General features: G+C 47.7%; 1 protein-coding gene across 4 annotated transcripts in view; it reads right to left on the bottom strand.

Annotated features, from left to right (window-relative positions):
• The window catches only part of LOC110512935 (homeodomain-interacting protein kinase 3-like), an 89,582-nt gene that overhangs the window by 62,558 nt on the left and 4,355 nt on the right, over positions 1 to 22,669 (bottom strand). For 2 of the 4 annotated variants that reach the window (XM_036981297.1, XM_036981294.1), the window contains exons 1-2: positions 12,131 to 12,348; positions 9,768 to 11,046 (exon numbers count right to left, since the gene is read on the bottom strand). In XM_036981297.1, coding sequence (XP_036837192.1) covers positions 9,768 to 11,046; positions 12,131 to 12,146 — 1,295 coding nt within the window. In that variant the 5' untranslated portion in view covers positions 12,147 to 12,348. Of the gene's footprint in view, positions 1 to 9,767; positions 11,047 to 12,130; positions 12,352 to 22,669 lie in introns of those variants that run through there. The other 2 variants (XM_036981295.1, XM_036981296.1) reach the window with 2 other exon arrangements.

Raw genomic sequence — 22,669 nt, forward strand, 5'->3', positions numbered from 1 at the left:
CTGACATGCACACCAAGAGAGTCAACCAGACTGAACTATCAGACCAGAGAAAGCAGATATGGTCATCAAAGTGGTAATGTACTGTAAACTCATTTCTCTTCAGTACACACATCTGGATATAGCTTGAGCATTCCTGTTTAAATTATTCATTCAAGAGATGTCTCCCCTGAATACAGAAATACACACACCTGTCAACAAACCTACACCTATTCTGTAACTAAACTCCTAATGTTTAGCCTGCTACTGGTGGACAACTAGAGAGAAGACACATGACAGACCATGAGAGATCACTCCTTTTTATTACAGACACGTTGCTGCAGCTTCCCCGTTCATACTGGAACTGCTATGAACTCCGTGTGCATGGCTACTAAAGCATAGGACTACTTTACCCACAAAACCTCACATTCACGTATGACTGTGAATTAAACACATTTTTCTTTCTTTGTGTAAAGTTCTGCGGTACTGTATGATGAATTAGTTCGTTTTTCTCATAACACCGTCCTTAAACTGTCAAACAAAGAGCTGTGGGACTGCAGCCAAAGTACGATACCACACCTACAGAGAAACAGCAGTAACAGGCCTAGGCTACACAGAGATACCACACCTACAGAGAAGCAGCAGTAACAGGCCTAGGCTACACAGAGATACCACACCTACAGAGAAGCAGCAGTAACAGGCCTAGGCTACACAGAGATACCACACCTACAGAGAAGCAGCAGTAACAGGCCTAGGCTGCACAGAGATACCACACCTACAGAGATACCACACCTACAGAGAAACAGCAGTAACAGACCTAGGCTGCAGAGATACCACACCTACAGAGAAACAGCAGTAACAGGCCTAGGCTGTACAGAGATACCACACGTACAGAGAAGCAGCAGTAACAGACCTAGGCTGCACAGAGATACCACACCTACAGAGAAGCAGCAGTAACAGACCTAGGCTGCACAGAGATACCACACCTACAGAGAAACAGCAGTAACAGACCTAGGCTGCAGAGATACCACACCTACAGAGAAACAGCAGTAACAGGCCTAGGCTACACAGAGATACCACACCTACAGAGAAGCAGCAGTAACAGGCCTAGGCTACACAGAGATACCACACCTACAGAGAAGCAGCAGTAACAGGCCTAGGCTGCACAGAGATACCACACCTACAGAGAAGCAGCAGTAACAGGCCTAGGCTACACAGAGATACCACACCTACAGAGAAGCATCAGTAACAGGCCTAGGCTGCACAGAGATACCACACCTACAGAGAAGCAGCAGTAAAAGACCTAGGCTGCAGAGATACCACACCTACAGAGAAACAGCAGTAACAGGCCTAGGCTGCACAGAGATACCACACCTACAGAGAAGCAGCAGTAACAGGCCTAGGCTACACAGAGATACCACACCTACAGAGAAGCAGCAGTAACAGGCATAGGCTGCACAGAGATACCATACCTACAGAGAAGCAGCAGTAACAGGCCTAGGCTACACAGAGATACCACACCTACAGAGAAGCAGCAGGCAGTAAAAGGCCTAGGCTACACAGAGATACCACACCTACAGAGAAGCAGCAGTAACAGACCTAGGCTGCACAGAGATACCACACCTACAGAGAAGCAGCAGTAACAGACCTAGGCTACACAGAGATACCACACCTACAGAGAAGCAGCAGTAACAGACCTAGGCTGCAGAGATACCACACCTACAGAGAAACAGCAGTAACAGGCCTAGGCTACACAGAGATACCACACCTACAGAGAAGCAGCAGTAACAGGCCTAGGCTACACAGAGATACCACACCTACAGAGAAGCAGCAGTAACAGGCCTAGGCTGCACAGAGATACCACACCTACAGAGAAGCAGCAGTAACAGGCCTAGGCTACACAGAGATACCACACCTACAGAGAAGCATCAGTAACAGGCCTAGGCTGCACAGAGATACCACACCTACAGAGAAGCAGCAGTAAAAGACCTAGGCTGCAGAGATACCACACCTACAGAGAAACAGCAGTAACAGGCCTAGGCTGCACAGAGATACCACACCTACAGAGAAGCAGCAGTAACAGGCCTAGGCTACACAGAGATACCACACCTACAGAGAAGCAGCAGTAACAGGCATAGGCTGCACAGAGATACCACACCTACAGAGAAGCAGCAGTAACAGGCCTAGGCTACACAGAGATACCACACCTACAGAGAAGCAGCAGGCAGTAAAAGGCCTAGGCTACACAGAGATACCACACCTACAGAGAAGCAGCAGTAACAGACCTAGGCTGCACAGAGATACCACACCTACAGAGAAGCAGCAGTAACAGACCTAGGCTACACAGAGATACCACACCTACAGAGAAGCAGCAGTAACAGACCTAGGCTGCACAGAGATACCACACCTACAGAGAAGCAGCAGGCAGTAAAAGGCCTAGGCTGCACAGAGATACCACACCTACAGAGAAGCAGCAGTAACAGGCCTAGGCTACACAGAGATACCACACCTACAGAGATACCACACCTACAGAGATACCACACCTACAGAGAAGCAGCAGGCAGTAAAAGGCCTAGGCTACACAGAGATACCATTTGAATAATCAAGTCATCTATGACAAGCATGCGGTTTTCTAGTGTTCTGAAGAACGCCAGTCTCAACTCGGGTCAATGCAACTAATCTCACCTCAGTGAGCAGGAATCTACAGACACTGCATACAGAGAGGGAAATGGATAACCCAGTCCCAAGTCTCCCATTTTAATATGTTCAGGCAGCATGAATTATTCTAATTCAATGTAAATCCCCCTGTACTAAGACATATAGCTGCCGTGTGACAGTCATTCTACAGTATCTTCCCTTTTCCACCAACCCAAACATTACTAAGAGACGAGGCCACATCTAAATGACATAACTAACAGCCTAATACTGTCCTCTCTTAGGAAGTGTTTCTTTTTGTTGTTGTTGTGACTTTGACTCAAAAACTACGAAACAGAATCACCTCACAGAATAGGATGCAACAAGCAGATAGGCTCATTTGAAATAAATGTGGCAGTTTCTTTTTAAACGTCTGAGAGAACCAAACAGGTCTCGCCGTCTCTGAGATGATACCACAGAACATGATTAGGCTACGTGATACTGGCACTGACAGACGAGCCGATGGTGTTCACTTCCACGAGAGCAGTTCCAGTAACTGCATTCAGCTGACGAACAGCACCCATCTGTTCCCTATGGATACAACTTAGCTGAACATTTTAAAGAGGCCTGTTCAGACTCTCTCCGATCGATTCTCCTCACTTTAGGTTTGAACTTGCAACGCGTAATTGAATGAGATATCATCAAAATTCCATCCTCTGTTCATACATCAAACTAAATCTCCCATCAGTTTTTTAGACAAAGAGAGAAACCTCCAATTCCCAAGTAATAACACTACTATTTAAAAGGCTCGCTTTAGAGTCTAAACCAGTCCAAAGAGAGGTACTCCCCGGGCACTAAGACATAACATTAGGAGTACAAACTAATCCCTGACTTCTTCCATCTCACTTTGAGGAATTAAACCGCTCACTCAGCCAGTGACTACCATTAATCAAACGAGGGCAGGGGAGACTCTCAAAGATGAGTTCCACGGCTTTCAGCACAATTTACCACCCAATATGTCCTCACGTACGTGGTCTGCTGGCCTGGCACCTCACATGAATTATGCATTCAGCTAGCCCAACAGTCATTCCTCAGATGATCGAGCCCAGTGAATTGTGAGGAGACAAACGCTCCTCAGTAAGAGATCAATGACGTCATCACTTTTAGTCATATGTACAGGGCCTATAAAAATGAGAATCACACAGCCCTGCGACACATGCAGAAATTGAAGATGGAAGATGAGAGAGTTGTTATATAACATGAAAAGCACATCACAGGCCCAGGAGACTTGAGAGGGAGGCTACACTTACTGGAGTCTCATTACTGACTCTGTACGCTCCACCCCAGAGTCTGGTTTATACAGTTTGTTCAATGGCTATACGGTATGAAAGTGACGCACCATTGTAGTTACATTTCTGTAGTCTTTTTTTTATGGTTTTCAGATTGGTGAAAAACGAAGCGGAATGGTGTTTAACATAACTTCATAAAAGGCATCTGGCAGAAGGAAATTCCACAAACACTAATATCATTTTCTATATACTGTATGTTAAATGACTGCGTTGTGATGAATGTGATGAGATCATCGCCAAGCCCATTCAAAAGGTTGACCTGGGGCATCATCACTTGCACAACGTTTTCAGAAGTCAAAAGGGGCTGTTGATGTTCAAAATGAAATGATTGACCGGAGTCAACACCAATCAGATATCAGGGAGGGGAGGGTCTCAAAAACAACTGCCTGGAGTAGGATGATGGGCTCTGCTTTTGAGGGCAGGGGAGGAGCTTACCGGGGAACCAATTGCATCATCTTAACAGCCGAATGCAAAGTAATGCCACACAGACTACTGGAGTCTAGTCCAGGGCAGTAAGATGCTGGTATGGGCTCAGACAGACTGTGTCATCAGATTTAATCAGAGAGGGAGCAGCAGGGGCATGTGGGGATTAGGCGCCCACACCTACATAACGACAACATATTATCTACCAGGTGCCAAGTCTGCAATACAGACAACAAGTACAGTATACTCCAACTCCCATGGGGCTTTAGGAAAATGTATCAAACTCTGGAAGCATACATGTATGATTCCCTAAAAACCTGGAAGCTCTGTGTGTTTAGAGCAGGATACACAGCAGGGGTGTATTCATTATGTCGTGCAAAAGAAAATATTTATTGTTTAAGAACAAAACAGAAGCAAGCACAGCAAACGGAATAAAACGGGGAGGGACATAACAGAATTTGTCCAATAGAAACTCTAGTTTTCATTGCAAAATGTTTTTTTTTGTTGTTTGGAGTAAACTAAATGCAACAGAATTGGTGTAATGAATACACCCTAGTGCTCTCCAAAATTCCCCTGGACATTCCTGACATTTTCACCAAGGGAAAAGCTGACAGACTGTTGATCGCTGGGACACAAACAGACACTGCTGTCTGGCTGCCCCGGTTCCTCTGGATACCAGGTGTGTCAGTGGACTTGAGTTACTGTGCTGTGGATGGGCTTGTTGTGGCTCTATTGAATTACCAGACAACGATGCTGGACACTGTACCAGACAGACAAACTACTCTGAACTGATGATAGGTCTACAACATGCTATATCTATAGGGTGTGTGTGTGTGTGTGTGTGTGTGTGTGTGTGTGTTGACTTCAAGCCTCTCCAACATGCCTTGTGAAGACATGCAGCAAAAAGTTGGAATTGGAATGAGATGACGCACATGAATTTGAGCCGTGTGAGTCAGTCCCTAGTGGCTGACCTCGTCTCTGTGAGAGCCAGCAGAAGACCCAGGGCTGGGAAAGATACACGGGATGAAGGGATTTTAAAGTGCAAATTAAAACACGCACAGGACTTCACGTCTCTGTTGTGGTACAGACACAATCTCAATAGAAATGTTACTTTTACACTGTCACTTTTACAACGGCTTGCAAAAATGACAGCCTCCTTCTTGGGTGTTGGTCTGTTCAATAAACATGTCAACTAGCGAACCAGACGACAGAGAAGCCTAGCCTGTGTTAGGCCCACTTACTGAGGACATGGCTGCAGTGCCCAAGGGCCCATTCTCTCCCCCCCTCCCCCCAGAACAGAGACTTTAATTAGAACTGGGTAATTAGAAACATCCATCCTCGTGCAGTAAGGCTGCCTGATGATGCTCTTCTGAGGCAGTGGAAAACAGGAGAGCTGCCAGGTCCTCCACCAGGCAGACCTGTGCTACCACAACAAGGGGAAAAGAATAGGCTGCTACTTCTTCTACCTCACAGACCGACCAAGGTGGATGAATTGAAGGAGAAACCCAGTCTGTGATACTCAGGCCTTTTCAGGTTCAGTAAAAAGGTGCTTCCTAAACCGACTGGTTTCAGCATTAAAGCCTTCATCAGGGTGTCATCCTTCACCACCACCACACAGAACAGGATCTGGTACCAGAGGAGCTGGAAGCTCACGGTGGCTAATGCAAGGCTATGACATTATATGGTGCAGCCAGCTATGACAGAACCATTACAGTCATTACATTAGAACGACATTTTACAAGACAGACCTCTGTGCTGTTTAACAGTCAAACCATCCCCCCCTATATATAATGTATGTGAATCACTAAATTGGCCTAGCTGCCCCTATGAGATGTTCTGAGAGACAGTACAGTGCTTTCTATTTAAGGAGAACACATGTATTTTCCGGTCACAAAAACAAGTCATCCTGCGTGTTCTTCCTCTGACGAGACCTCTCAGGAACTGAGTACTGAATGGGGCTTCACTAAACATCCTCCTCATCACACAAACAGCCTGCCAGCACAGCAGCTACGAGGTAGAACCCACAGACCACTGACTGACAGTAAACCATTAGGTAACAGTTCATATCATTTCAGGGCCCCGTTTCTCAAAACTAAAACTACCGGTGCCCATAGGGTGCTGCCAAGAGTCATTCTTCTGGTGAGTTTTCCGTTCGCCTGTCCAAGAGCAGAAGAAACATTATTCTCAGCATAAACAAACCAGATAGGCTGCCAGGTTACGCATCAGGGTTCGTAACAGAGTTACGTTCAGACTCGGGAGGCGTTGGGCTGAGAAAGAAGTTGTTCATCCTCAAATGGTTAGCATGGTCTGTATGCAACATGGCCTCACGCTCTTTACACAACATTCACATTTCCTTCCAAGGGAAACACTCATACTGTACAGATGCAGTGGGTCTTTCTGCTCTTCACAGATATTTCATCAGACGGGTGTAAGCCTTGGCCTGTGCATTAAGCCTTGGCCTGTGCATTAAGCCATGGCCTGTGCATTAAGCCTTACACTTCAAATATTTGCCTACAGGCAGTTCCTTGCTCACCATGACATCTTGACATATCCTACAGACTGGTGATGGCTCAATCCTAACCCAGCCTCACCAGGACATATCCTACAGACTGGTGATGGCTCAATCCTAACCCAGCCTCACCAGGACATCTTGACATATCCTACAGACTGGTAACGGCTCAATCCTAACCCAGCCTCACCAGGACATCTTGACATATCCTACAGACTGGTAACGGCTCAATCCTAACCCAGCCTCACCAGGACATCTTGACATATCCTACAGACTGGTGATGGCTCAATCCTAACCCAGCCTCACCAGGACATATCCTACAGACTGGTAACGGCTCAATCCTAACCCAGCCTCACCAGGACATATCCTACAGACTGGTAACGGCTCAATCCTAACCCAGCCTCACCAGGACATATCCTACAGACTGGTAACGGCTCAATCCTAACCCAGCCTCACCAGGACATATCCTACAGCCTGGTAACGGCTCAATCCTAACCCAGCCTCACCAGGACATATCCAACAGACTGGTAACGGCTCAATCCTAACCCAGCCTCACCAGGACATATCCTACAGACTGGTAACGGCTCAATCCTAACCCAGCCTCACCAGGACATATCCTACAGACTGGTGAAGGCTCAATCCTAACCCAGCCTCACCAGGACATATCCTACAGACTGGTGAAGGCTCAATCCTAACCCAGCCTCACCAGGACATATCCTACAGACTGGTAAAGGCTCAATTCTAACCCAGCCTCACCAGGACATATCCTACAGACTGGTAAAGGCTCAATCCTAACCCAGCCTCACCAGGACATATCCTACAGACTGGTAACGGCTCAATCCTAACCCAGCCTCACCAGGACATATCCTACAGCCTGGTAACGGCTCAATCCTAACCCAGCCTCACCAGGACATATCCTACAGACTGGTGAAGGCTCAATCCTAACCCAGCCTCACCAGGACATCTTGACATATCCTACAGCCTGGTAACGGCTCAATCCTAACCCAGCCTCACCAGGACATATCCTACAGACTGGTGAAGGCTCAATCCTAACCCAGCCTCACCAGGACATCTTGACATATCCTACAGCCTGGTAACGGCTCAATCCTAACCCAGCCTCACCAGGACATATCCTACAGACTGGTGAAGGCTCAATCCTAACCCAGCCTCACCAGGACATATCCTACAGCCTGGTAACGGCTCAATCCTAACCCAGCCTCACCAGGACATCTTGACATATCCTACAGCCTGGTAACGGCTCAATCCTAACCCAGCCTCACCAGGACATATCCAACAGACTGGTAACGGCTCAATCCTAACCCAGCCTCACCAGGACATATCCTACAGACTGGTAAAGGCTCAATCCTAACCCAGCCTCACCAGGACTGATAATGTGTGAGATGTTCACAAACTCATACAGACAGTTATTGATTTTTTCCCCGCCTCATTGTGTTGCAGTCTGTTTTCAGAACACTGTTTCCTTTCCCAGGCTGAGGGGACGTGAGCGGGCTACCCCCTGCCAGTAATGCTGTGGGGTCACATTTTTTCACAGGTCGTGGTATGCGGCTCCTGAACACGCAGGATGTTAGGCAATAGAGGAGACATATCCTTGTCTGATCTCAGAAGGGCGTTTTTTGTCATGGTAGGGCTGCACGATATGGGCAATTTTTTAAAATTGTGATTATTTTATTATTGCGATTGTGATTTGGCTTGTGATAAAAATCCAAACACTTGGGTAAACTGTTAGAATAATTTAAAAATCATTATTTATTTTAAAAAGTAAAGTGGACCGCAGCATCTTGTTTGGAACAATCGGTTGACTGCATTTGACCTAACAGAACAGAGCGCAAACTTAGTGGACGTAAGAGGAGGAGCTGCGATCCTTGAGGGCTAGCCTTGCTGTGTGTGGAAAGCAGCCGCAGGAGAAAAACAGGATTAAACTAGAAAAACGGATGTTACACACGGCTGAGTGGCATTTCAAAATATTGTATGTGATATGGATATTGAACATGTCCGTATTGCGGTTTCGATGTAAAACCGATTCATTGTGCAGCCCTACCTCATGGCTGCAGCCCTACCTCATGGCTGCAGCCCTACCTCATGGCTGCAGCCCTACCTCATGGCTGCAGCCCTACCTCATGGGTGCAGCCCTACCTCATGGCTGCAGCCCTACCTCATGGCTGCAGCCCTACCTCATGGCTGCAGCCCTACCTCATGGGTGCAGCCCTACCTCATGGGTGCAGCCCTACCTCATGGGTGCAGCCCTACCTCATGGCTGCAGCCCTACCTCATGGCTGCAGCCCTACCTCATGGCTGCAGCCCTACCTCATGGCTGCAGCCCTACCTCATGGCTGCAGCCCTACCTCATGGGTGCAGCCCTACCTCATGGGTGCAGCCCTACCTCATGGGTGCAGCCCTACCTCATGGGTGCAGCCCTACCTCATGGGTGCAGCCCTACCTCATGGGTGCAGCCCTACCTCTTGGGTGCAGCCCTACCTCTTGGGTGCAGCCCTACCTCATGGGTGCAGCCCTACCTCATGGGTGCAGCCCTACCTCATGGGTGCAGCCCTACCTCATGGGTGCAGCCCTACCTCATGGGTGCAGCCCTACCTCATGGGTGCAGCCCTACCTCATGGTTGCCTATATGTGGACACCAGAGAATTACATTTCAAGATGATCTCAGCTCCCTACCAGAAGCTCCAGCATATCTGGGAGGATATGTCATTACTCTTAAACGTTAAGGATTTACTGTCAGAATTTGATCATCCTGGCCTCTCCTGCGCTGACTCACTGACTTATTATAGACAGCCTGTATTGTACAAACAACCCAGCATTGAATGTGTAACCCTCCATCCCCAACCTCTGTGGACACTGACCTGTAGTACCGGGACTGGAGGTATGTGGAGCACACTGCCTTGGACACGTGGCTGGCTGAGCCAAAGTCTATCACCTTCACCCTGTAGGGCTGCCTGACAGGGTCCACCAGCATAATGTTCTCCGGCTTTAGATCAGCGTGGATCAGGCCCATGGTCTTCAACTTCCTCAGGGCCGTGGCCACCTGCTGCAGCACGGGTCGGATCACCTTCAGCGGCAGCGGGCTGAACTTGTTCTGCTTGAGGAAGTCATAGAGGTTCTGCTCCAGCATCTCAAACACCAGGCATGTGTGGCTGCGGTGCTGGAAGCACTCGAAGGCCCTCACCAGGTTGTGCTCATCCGCGTTCTCCCCGCTCAGCCGGGCTAGAATGCCCACCTCTATCTGGCCCTGGCGCGCATATGACGGGTGGTTCTTCAGGATCTTCACCGCCACCACCTCCCCAGTACCCCTCTTCCAGCACTTTACCACCTGTCCGAAGGTGCCGCGGCCCAGGAAGTCCAGCACCTCGTACGTGTTCTTCATGGAGCACAGGACCTCGTGCTGCACCAGCTGGTAGTCCCCGTCACCACCTCCTGCTCCGCCCGCCGCTCCCTGTTTGGTTGGGGGTCCTCCTCCGCCCCCTACAGCCGTGGGCAACCCAGATGGATTCCCCCCATTGGTCGTTTGCATCATGGCTGGCAACATGGACAGGTCCTCCACTATCTGCATGGTGCTCCCGCGGTTATCAAGCTCCTCGCTCTTACGTTTCAGCCCACATCGCTGAGCGCTGTCGGCCAAGTTCAAACCTCCACAATCACCCTCTTCCCAGTCACCTTCTGTCTCTTCCTTCCTACCTCCTCCTCTACCTTCCTCCCCCCTTCCCTGTCCTCCTGTCGCTCCACTACTGCTACCTCCCCTATCTCTGTCCGTCTGCTCCTGCCCCGTGCCCTGCCAGGGGACTGGCCCTGTGTCCTGGGGCTGCTGGGCCTCCGCCGGGCCTGTTCCTCCTGTTCCGTTCTGCTTTCTCCGTACCCCACGCACGGCCACCGTCTGTACAGGGAACTCCTGCCCGCCGCCACGCGTTCTCTCGCCCACTGCCAAGTCTCGGGTCGCAAAGGAGGGAGCGAGTCTGATCGGGTGCGCTATGCCAAGGGTTCTGCCGTTCAGAGAAGTCCGCGGTTGGGCTCTCTCATGGTACACACAGCTGCTGGGCTCCACTTTGACTTTCTTCACGCTGCAAAGGGCACTAGTCTGGGTTTGATAAATGTGTGGTGGGTAGATCCAGACTTGTGAGGCCATACCTGGACAGAGACATTCAAACGAGAAGACAGACAACGTTAGCATATTATCAAAGCTTGATCCACCTACTTAGGGAACGTCGTTTAGATGCTCAAACCCACACAACATCATCTAAAATATTAAACAGCAACTGTAAAGGTTCTAACTATAGTGTTAATGCAAAGAGCAGTGTGAAAGGTCAAAGTGTCCTAAGGGAATCCATTTCACCACGGACATGACATGTGATTTCAGTTAGGTCAACGAGGTAAGTGGCTATGAGGGGATGTCAAGTCAAATAAAATGACCCTGGGCCTAAATAAATGTAGGTGTATTTTCATGTATTCCTGCTGGGTGAGAAAGTCCAGTCTGCATAGTGATATAAAAAGACCATGTCAACAAATGACTGGAGGCTGCCGATTGGCTGATTGATTTGCATAGTGAAAAGAAAAGGTGACCTTTCCAGTTGTTCTGAACAAGCTGCACACACACACACACACACACCTGTGGTAAAGAACTTCACTATACAGGCTAAATATTTCCTTCATAAACAAGACGGAAGCTTGGACGGCTTCACTGCTGCAGTTGTGCTTTACACCACGGTGCCATTTCTCAAGAAAACGATGGAAAAGTACTGGGAGGGGGACATTTTTTCCAGAGCCTGCTCACTCTGAATGTTTGCATGTGCAATTGCATAATAGCAACACAACATTCAGCAACACAGCCCCTCCATTAAAACATCATGAATGGAGATAAGTGCATTAGCAAATACAACCAAGCAACAATCTTGCCGAGTTCAGCAAGAACAACCAGAGGCTTCCACACTGCTCTCATAATGACACTTGCATCACTCTAGGGATGACATCACAGCTGACCTTTAGCCCGTTACAACCCCACACCAAACACCTCCACAGAAAGAAACCCCACTCCCACCACAGCCAGAGACACCACGCCAATTACACCTTCCAGATTTAGTGGAAGGAGCTATAATTACAGGTGCCAAATGAGAGAACAAACACCTCGCTCTCAAGTCCCCAACTTTTCAACGATAGCAGGAACATGAGGCTCAATAGCCAAGAATCGGAACTAACGTTCCTAGTCATTGCCTACCTGTCTTCACTCTCATTCTCCTCCATGTTAGGAGATGTGGTCCTCTCTCTGAAGTTCAGTGAGACACACCCTGATGATTCCCTCCATGGGAGTTATTAGGAGGACGGTGGAGAACTACAGTATACAGTCTGCCCGGGTTGTGCTCAGCAGCAGCAGTGCAAAGCAAAAGGGAACTTCAGAAGTGCGCACTATTCAACAGGCTACAATCACGTGCTCGCAGAAAGGGGAGCCTGCCAATTCCTGACTCGCTAGACTGACTAGGCAGGCAACACTGGGTAGCTTCTGGACTGCTTGTCGTTTCAGCTTTTCTACACACACCTTTTAGGCTTTAGCTTTATTCAGAGGTTGGCCTTGCTAGCAGGCCAATGGGAGAGGGAATTTTCAAAATAAGAGCTTAACAAAATATTGCTAATAATAGTGTGCTGCTATCTTCCAGTCACTAATGCAGGGGTGTCAAACTCATTCCACGGAGGGCCTAGTGTTCCCTTTCAATTAAGACCTAGACAGACTAACTAAATAGTGGCATTAATCCATCAAAATCAAGTACAAAGGAGGGGAAACCCCAAAATATTAGGCCCACTGTGGAATGAGTTTGACACATGTGCACTAATGTGATGAGGCACAGATTAGGGTAAAGTTGGTCAGAATAAGACCAAGTAAGTAACCCTTCTCCATCAACATAGTGTTCAGAACAAGCTCAAACTGGAGTGGTAGGGTGAGAACAGGAAATGGCTTTTGGTCCCGGAGGCCTACAAGTTGAGACTAACCCAGTTCCTAACAGTGGAATCAATGATTACGAAATCTAACAAGTAACTCAAAGGGATGCGTTTAGTTTTGAATGATGGTGTCACATCAGTTGGCACCACAACAAGGCTTTCAGTCAGAGAATTAAGACAGGTCACCAAACAAAAGTAGAGGCACTTCCATTTTGAAAAGGCCATTTCAAATCCAATTGAAATATTCCCTGTTTAGCCTTTACACATTACGGAAATGTCCCAAAGGAACACTCCGTTAAATTCCTGAATTGAAATGAACGCACATGGAATCCACCCCAGCTCTGGTTGTTGCTTGTCATGAATGGCAGAAACCAGCTTGGTCCTAAGAGAAGGCCATCGAGCTCTCAGCAGTTGTGCCGTGTCACCACAGAGAACACTCATCATTGTGTGCACCATGTCCTGCTGTTCCTACAGTATGGAAAACAACCAAATCGCCCAGTAATCAGCAACACATCAATACTGGCCGCTCCACTCTCCTAATGTTCTGTATAGCCAGCCGATGACGTTAGACCTCAGCAACTGACACAGTCAAACCCTGATACAGATAAGGTTATCTAAAACGTTAACCAACCTTTACCCCTCCTTCCTCATTCAACTCCAGCCATAGACAAACTACCGCCTTACTATACATGATTTCTGCTCTGCCAAGAAGGGAGAGGCTAGTCACAACCTGCAGGGGTTAGGTGACTGCACAGGCCCACTGAGTATTACATAGGCCATCACATCGATCTCAGGCAGGAGAGCGCTAGCTTACAGGAAATGATGCTGCTCTCCTCATTTAGCCCCCCGGGGCAGGAGCAGACAGGTCGGTGGTGCTTTCTGGAAGAAAACAAGAAGAAAAAACCTCTCCATTTCTCAAAAGAACATTTGACTCCCTGCGTCCTGTCGCTGACTGTGGCAGACCATTACTGCCTGAACGAAGGACGAAAGAGAAAACAAACAGATGCTAGGAGGAGGGTGAGACTGGACTGCTCTGGAGCCTGAGGGAGTAGCTCTGGTGCAAGATGGATAGCGCTCCAGGAAGGGTGGTGTCCAGTTTACTGGCCTGATTAGCAGCCCACACTGTGCAAATATTAACCCAGCGGCCATCCCAGTGTCTGTCTGACCAACACCAGTGACTGGGAGAGGAACAGAGGGAGCGAGAAGCCAAATAGCTGCTCTGCTTGAAAAAAACCCCACAGAACATAGGAAACACAACCGGGCTCCTCAAAACAGCTCTCAACCCCTGTGGCAGAACAGTGGACCTGTTGAGATTAAAAGAAAGTAAAGGAATAAAAGCAAAAAACATCCCAAAGTTTAATGCCGAACTGTCAATCACTGGGTCTGATATAGACTGATGGTAAAATCCCTCTCAGCTGACAGAGTTGTGTTAAATGATGTCGCCTGCGTCGTCAGTTTAGACCAAGTACTGACCGTTTCACATGAGCAGCCAAGCCTCCAGTCTCCCCGGTCTGAATGAGACCATGTGGTGGAAAAACACAGCAATCCTTGGCTGCACTCGGGCTAACTGCTCAAATCCCCTGGCTTCCGCTTACTCAGACAACAAAGTTTCCAGAATCCTTCTTCAAGAAACCGGCAGACATTTAAAAGAGAAGAAAACATGCGTAAAGTCCGACCACAGGAAATGCAGGGCTGTCACAAACCACTGCGGAGGGCCCAGCCTCCTCTAGAAAACCTGCTCAACGGAAAGCACCACACAGGCTGTGTTGATGACAACGGTAGGTCTGTGAGCCACCGCTCCAGCCCCTATTCTGAGAAGGCAGATAAGGCCTGTCCTATTCCTCTGACTGCTCTACACAATCAGGCCCTATGGTGCCGTTTGGTGACAGGGCACCGAGAATCAGGCCTTTGAGACACAATAATGCTATCAAGCAGCGACCATTTTCCCTCTAAATGGGCTTTTTGTGTGAAACATCAAACTGATAAGCTAGCGGAGCTATAAGTGGACAGTGTATAGTCCCGTTCTGAAACACCCTTCCCCCCTTTAACAGTGGTGAAGAGGCTTCTGGGACAAAAGGCGACTGATGACTCGGTTCTGACTTAGAATACGTGGACAACTACAAATACCTGGGTGTCTGGTTAGACTGTAAACTCTCCTTCCAGACCCATATCAAACATCTCCAATCCAAAGTTAAATCTAGAATTGGCTTCCTATTTCGCAACAAAGCATCCTTCACTCATGCTGCCAAACATACCCTTGTAAAACTGGCCATCCTACCAATCCTCGACTTCGGCGATGTCATTTACAAAATAGCCTCCAATACCCTACTCAACAAATTGGATGCAGTCTATCACAGTGCAATCCGTTTTGTCCATCTACAAGACCCTGCTAGGTAAAGTCCCCCCTTATCTCAGCTCGCTGGTCACCATAGCATCACCCACCTGTAGCACGCGCTCCAGCAGGTATCTCTCTCTGGTCACCCCCAAAACCAATTCCTTCTTTGGCCGCCTCTCCTTCCAGTTCTCTGCTGCCAATGACTGGAACGAACTACAAAACTCTCTGAAACTGGAAACACTTATCTCCCTCACTAGCTTTAAGCACCAGCTGTCAGAGCAGCTCACAGATTACTGCACCTGTACATAGCCCACCTATAATTTAGCCCTATCAACTACCTCTTTCCCTACTGTATTTATTTTATTTATTTATTTTGTTCCTTTGCACCCCATTATTTTTATTTCTACTTTGCACATTCTTCCACTGCAAATCTACCATTCCAGTGTTTTACTTGCTATATTGTATTTACTTTGCCACCATGGCCTTTTTTGCCTTTACCTCCCTTATCTCACCTCATTTGCTCACATCGTATATAGACTTGTTTATACTGTATTATTGACTGTATGTTTGTTTTATTCCATGTGTAACTCTGTGTTGTATGTGTCGAACTGCTTTGCTTTATCTTGGCCAGGTCGCAATTGTAAATGAGAACTTGTTCTCAACTTGCCTACCTGGTTAAATAAAGGTGTTCTCAACTTGCCTACCTGGTTAAATAAAGGTGGAAAAATGACGACTGGGGGCTCTTTAATTTAGCAGAGACTCCAGAGTGTCAGCTGCAGGGCCCTGGATATCATTACCTCCTGAAGCCCAATACGCCCCCGTCGTCATGTTACATCACTCAGAGCTGCTGGGGGTTTTCAGCAGCCTTCAGCTCAAAGTAATTGCACATGGTTGACCTTTGAACCAGGCGGTCATTAAATTGAGGGGTCGAAAAAAATAAAAAGAACACACCTGTCCTCAGACCAAATAACCCAGTGAGGGGAGAGAAAGAAACTGTTTTGCCCGAGATGTGAAAAGGAGCAGGGCGCGAGAACTATAACAGCCCATACTGGTGGAAAAACGATTCAAACTAATTGTGGAAAACACATCGCCATGTTAAGGACTGCAAGTAGGCTTAGTTGGGATTGAGGCAGTAACAGGGTGCAAAGACACCCCGACTTTAAGAAAGCCTACCCTAGGGGATGTTCTCCACATGGGCTTCTTTGAGGTTTGATTCATTTGGGGATCTAGGACTTTACAAAGCACATCTCTCTCTCTAGCTTGTCCCGCACACCAGTTATATTGCAAGCACAACCAAAATGTCAGTGGACCTGGTGGTTGAGGAAGAGAATGTGTAATACACAGTTCTGCCACACAGTAAAACTCAAATTTGGTTCTCCAACTCTACAGGTCAAGCGGTGCCAGGCACCCCTGGCCCTAGCCCAGCCCTGGCCCTATCCCAGCCCTGGCCCTAGCCCAGCCCTGGCCCACACCTGGCTCTGGCCCACCCCTGGCTCTGGCCCACCCCTGGCTCTGGCCCACCCCTGGCTCTAGCCCAGCCCTGGCCCACCCCTGGACCTAGCCCACCCCTGGCCCTAGCCCAGCCCTAGCCCAGCCCTGGCCCACCCCCGGCCCACCCCCACCCCTGGCCCTAGCCCACCCCTGGCCCTGTCCCACCCCTGGCCCTAGCCCCCCCCTGGCCCACCCCTGGCCCTAGCCCACCCCTGGCCCTAGCCCACCCCTGGCCCTGTCCCACCCCTGGCCCTAGCCCCCCCCCTGGCCCACCCCTGGCCCTAGCCCACCCCTGGCCCACCCCTGGCCCTAGCCCACCCCTTGCTCCTCAATGTATGTGCCTTGGAAGATACAAAAAAATGGCCAAAACCTTCAGCAGCAAACAGAAGAACAGAGAAAACAGGAACGAGGCTGTAATTTCACTTAGAAAAGAAATGAACCCCAAGACCAAACAAATTCCTCTAAAAGTTGGCTACATTTGGATCTATCTTATAAAGTGTTTCTTTATTTACGTTTTCTATATGTGGTAAGCAATAAAAAACAATATAAAGAGGTGTTTCATTAGTAAAGGCCTTCGGGCTTTAGGCATCTTGTCAGGATCAAGGAGATAAGATACTGGGCCTGAAAGCAAAGAAACAGTGCAGGAGTCTCAGAGAATTCCTCTCATAAAAGACTGGAGGAACATTTCAGCTGAAAATGCTCTCTCAGGGGATAGTCCATCAACAACTGTCCAGCATCTCAACCCTGAGTGACTAGAGAACGACACCCAGATACCTTCCCAGAATATATCCCTGGCCTCCCCATGTAGGTTGAAGGGCAAATGTTATCATGATGTCTATCAGACTTTGGACATTTCTTTTGCTTATGTTCCTATATTCCAACTCAACATAATGCAAAAATGAGTTTCTCACCTCAGAACCATGTTTGGTTAGGACTCAAGTCCTAAGTTCAGCACATAATCATGAAGGCAAAGCCCTTTGTAAAACCCAGTCAACCCATGGGGGGGATTTCATTTTGGTGCTCCAATTCTAAAACAGATGAGGTGTAACGTCGTCAGCAACACATGCTCAGATAGACTATCCTGCCTGTAGACCATCCATCTGCTGTCCTCCCTGGCAAGACAGCAGAGACTCAGAGGCTGTCCGTCTCACCGCTGACAACACCAGATGCTTAGTGGCTGGCTGCCCAACACACGGACACAGGTGCAGTAACCCAACACTACTCAGCATCCTTAGTGTACCCTGAAATGGAGCACCTGGACACCCCAGCAGTGACTACCTCAACTGCAAAACACTGAAGAACGACTAATAGGTTACTGATTGTTACACAACCACTTGCATCTTATTTAGGCCCATCAGTCACAGTTGGGGTTATTTAGGCCCATCCGTCACAGTTGGGGTTATTTAGGCCCATCCGTCACAGTTGGGGTTATTTAGGCCCATCCGTCACAGTTGGGGTTATTTAGGCCCATCCGTCACAGTTGGGGTTATTTAGGCCCATCCGTCACAGTTGGGGTTATTTAGGCCCATCCGTCACAGTTGGGGTTATTTAGGCCCATCCGTCACAGTTGGGGTTATTTAGGCCCATCCGTCACAGTTGGGGTTATTTAGGCCCATCCGTCACAGTTGGGGTTATTTAGGCCCATCCGTCACAGTTGGGGTTATTTAGGCCCATCCGTCACAGTTGGGGTTATTTAGGCCCATCCGTCACAGTTGGGTTATTTAGGCCCATCAGTCACAGTTGGGTTATTTAGGCCCATCAGTCACAGTTGGGTTATTTAGGCCCATCAGTCACAGTTGGGGTTATTTAGGCCCATCAGTCACAGTTGGGGTTATTTAGGCCCATCAGTCACAGTTGGGGTATTTAAGCCCATCAGTCACAGTTGGGTTATTTAGGCCCATCAGTCACAGTTGGGGTATTTAAGCCCATCAGTCACAGTTGGGTTATTTAGGCCCATCAGTCACAGTTGGGGTATTTAAGCCCATCAGTCACAGTTGGGTTATTTAGGCCCATCAGTCACAGTTGGGGTATTTAAGCCCATCAGTCACAGTTGGGTTATTTAGGCCCATCAGTCACAGTTGGGTTATTTAGGCCCATCAGTCACAGTTGGGTTATTTAGGCCCATCAGTCACAGTTGGGGTATTTAAGCCCATCAGTCACAGTTGGGTTATTTAGGCCCATCAGTCACAGTTGGGTTATTTAGGCCCATCAGTCACAGTTGGGTTATTTAGGCCCATCAGTCACAGTTGGGGTATTTAAGCCCATCAGTCACAGTTGGGTTATTTAGGCCCATCAGTCACAGTTGGGTTATTTAGGCCCATCAGTCACAGTTGGGTTATTTAGGCCCATCAGTCACAGTTGGGTTATTTAGGCCCATCAGTCACAGTTGGGGTATTTAGGCCCATCAGTCACATTTGGGGTATTTAGGCCCATCAGTCACAGTTGGGTTATTTAGGCCCATCAGTAACAGTTGGGTTATTTAGGCCCATCAGTCACAGTTGGGTTATTTAGGCCCATCAGTCACAGTTGGGGTTATTTAGGCCCATCAGTCACCGTTGGGGTTATTTAGGCCCATCAGTCACAGTTGGGTTATTTAGGCCCATCAGTCACAGTTGGGTTATTTAGGCCCATCAGTCACAGTTGGGTTATTTAGGCCCATCAGTCACAGTTGGGTTATTTAGGCCCATCAGTCACAGTTGGGTTATTTAGGCCCATCCGTCACAGTTGGGTTATTTAGGCCCATCAGTCACAGTTGGGTTATTTAGGCCCATCAGTCACAGTTGGGGTATTTAGGCCCATCAGTCACAGTTGGGTTATTTAGGCCCATCAGTCACAGTTGGGGTATTTAGGCCCATCAGTCACAGTTGGGGTATTTAAGCCCATCAGTCACAGTTGGGTTATTTAGGCCCATCAGTCACAGTTGGGGTATTTAGGCCCATCAGTCACAGTTGGGTTATTTAGGCCCATCAGTCACAGTTGGGGTATTTAGGCCCATCAGTCACAGTTGGGTTATTTAGGCCCATCAGTCACAGTTGGGTTATCTATACTCTTTGAATTTAAATTAGAATTTAAGAATTGCATTTGAATTTAAAATCAATTTCTGAGTGGACTACTAGACTTCCAAACTCTGTCTCTCTTCAGTAATTAGGAGTGAACCACTAAGGGTCTGGGCAACATGTGCCCTATGCCTCTTCAAAGACTATGGTCATATGGGCTTGTCTTGTGAGTGGAGGACTGCTAAAGCAGACAGCCTTGGGCACAGATAAAGCATCATGAGGTCCCGTGCTCCAGAACATTGAGGCCTTTATCCAATAGCATGGACAGTCACATTCAACAGTCCCAGCAGAATGACGTGGTGTGTTTTGAGTGGTCACGTGGCACACCTTCCAAAATGTACTACTACTGGCTGATAAACGCCAATGGATAAACAAAAGCTGATGTGCAACAAACTGTGTACAGCGTGCCTCACTTAGAGACAAGGGAGACCAACAAACTGTGTACAGCGTGCCTCACTTAGAGACAAGGGAGACCAACAAACTGTGTACAGCGTGCCTCACTTAGAGACAAGGGAGACCAACAAACTGTGTACAGCGTGCCTCACTTAGAGACAAGGGAGACCAACAAACTGTGTACAGCGTGCCTCACTTAGAGACAAGGGAGACCAACAAACTGTGTACAGCGTGCCTCACTTAGAGACAAGGGAGACCAACAAACTGTGTACAGCGTGCCTCACTTAGAGACAAGGGAGACCAACAAACTGTGTACAGCGTGCCTCACTTAGAGACAAGGGAGACCAACAAACTGTGTACAGCGTGCCTCACTTAGAGACAAGGGAGACCAACAAACTGTGTACAGCGTGCCTCACTTAGAGACAAGGGAGACCAACAAACTGTGTACAGCGTGCCTCACTTAGAGACAAGGGAGACCAACAAACTGTGTACAGCGTGCCTCACTTAGAGACAAGGGAGACCAACAAATTGAGTGCAGGGCAGGTCAATACAGGGCGGTGACACACTGGACCAGTATAAATCTGCCTCAACGGGAGAGAACAGTCAAACACTCAACCTACAGCAGCTTATGTTGACACTGATGGGTGTGGAGCTTCTGTATGCATTAAGGACCATATGACCTCCACCTAACCAGCCACCTTAGACCCATTACAATTCACATACCACCTCCACCTCACCAGCCACCTTAGACCCACTACAATTCACATTTTGCCTCAACATATCCATGGACGACACAATCGCTGGTGCACTGCACACTGCCCTATCCCACCTGGACAAGAGGAATACCTATGTAAGGATTCTGTTCATCGACTACAGCTCAGCCTTTAACACCATAGTACCCTCCAAGCTCATCACTAAGCTCAGAGGCCTGGGTCTGAACCTCTGTGTGCAACTGGGTCCTGGACTTCCTGACGGGCCTACTCCAAGTGAAGGTAGTCAACAACACCTCCGCCAGGCTGATCCTCAACACGCTCAGCCTCCTGCTTTACTCCTGACAGCGTGGTCACACACATCCCCAACTCAATCATCAAGTTTGCTGACAACACAACAGTGGTAGACCTGATTACCAACAGCGATGAAAGCTTTCAGGGAGGATGTGAGAACTCTGGCAGAGTGGTGCCAGGAAAATAAACCTCTACCTCAACAGCTGATCATGAACTACAGGAGACAGTAGTGAGAACACGGCTCCATCCACATCAACGGAGAGGGTCAAAAGTTTAAAATTTCTCTGAGTGCACATCACTAACAACCTGAAATGGTCACTTCACACAGACAGTGTGATGAAGAAGGCGCAACAGCGCCTAAGAGCCTCACGAACTTCCACAGATGAACCATCGAGAACATCTTGTCAGGCTGTACGCATCATTACCAACGCATCACTAGGGCCACACGGTCTGCCCTCCAGGACATCTACAGCAATCGGTATCACAGGAAGGCCAAGAAGACCATCAAGGACCTCAGCCACCCGAGCCACGGCCTATTCACCCCGCTACCATATAGAAGCCGTAGACAATACAGGTGCATGAAAGGTCGGACCGAGAAACAACTTCTGGGTCATTCTCACGAAACTGACATTTGACCCACATTTTCTTTATACAAAATGTCCTCTTTGATCACAGATTAGGATCTGTACTTATCTATTTCATAATTAGGGTAAAGGGGGTGTTTGAGAATAAAAACATAATTCTGGAGGAATATAAGCAAATGAATTAACTTCACTTCTAATACTCCTCTAGATGATGCATCATGGGTGAATAAACATTTATTTAAAAACTGATTCTAATTTTTACAGGAACTTCAAAAAGTGTTACGTAATGAGACATGTCCACTGTGTTTGTACATAATAATTATAATAGTTTAATGCCAACTTTAATTAGTATACAATTTTTATGATTTACAGCAAAACATTGTTCATTTACATAAGTTAGAATTTTCCAAAATAAAATTGTAAAAAATTGACCAAAAATGTTATCCGTACGCACTTCAGTAATGATAATTTGGCGTGAAAATGTACAAAATTCATGCGAAAATGTAAAAATGTATTTAAAGGCACATTGTCAAAAACTAGGCATCTTAATCCTGAGAATGATAGTTGATTTTTGCAGATGCATCATGGTTTTGTAACTCAATTGCCTACAGACATGTTTAAAACCGGTTTCATGAGAATCCCCATTCTATCTCCAGGCCATTAGACTGTTAAACAGTCACCACGAGCCAGCCTCCGCCCAGTACCCGACCCTTAGCTGGCTAGAACAGTGACGACCACCTGTTACTCTAGCTTGCACATTAGAGACTGCTGCCCTATGTACATAGAGTCATTGAATACTGGTCATTTTAATAAATGTTTACTTACTTTATATGTATATACTGTATTCTAGTAATGGATCATCCTATATAACTACTACTATAAACACACCTTTTATTCATATTCTGTCCACACACTCTCTTCAGAAAGTATTCAGACCCCTTCCCTTTTCCCACATTGTTA

Source organism: Oncorhynchus mykiss, chromosome 6 (assembly GCF_013265735.2).
Source record: "Oncorhynchus mykiss isolate Arlee chromosome 6, USDA_OmykA_1.1, whole genome shotgun sequence".
Classification (NCBI taxonomy): domain Eukaryota; kingdom Metazoa; phylum Chordata; class Actinopteri; order Salmoniformes; family Salmonidae; genus Oncorhynchus; species Oncorhynchus mykiss.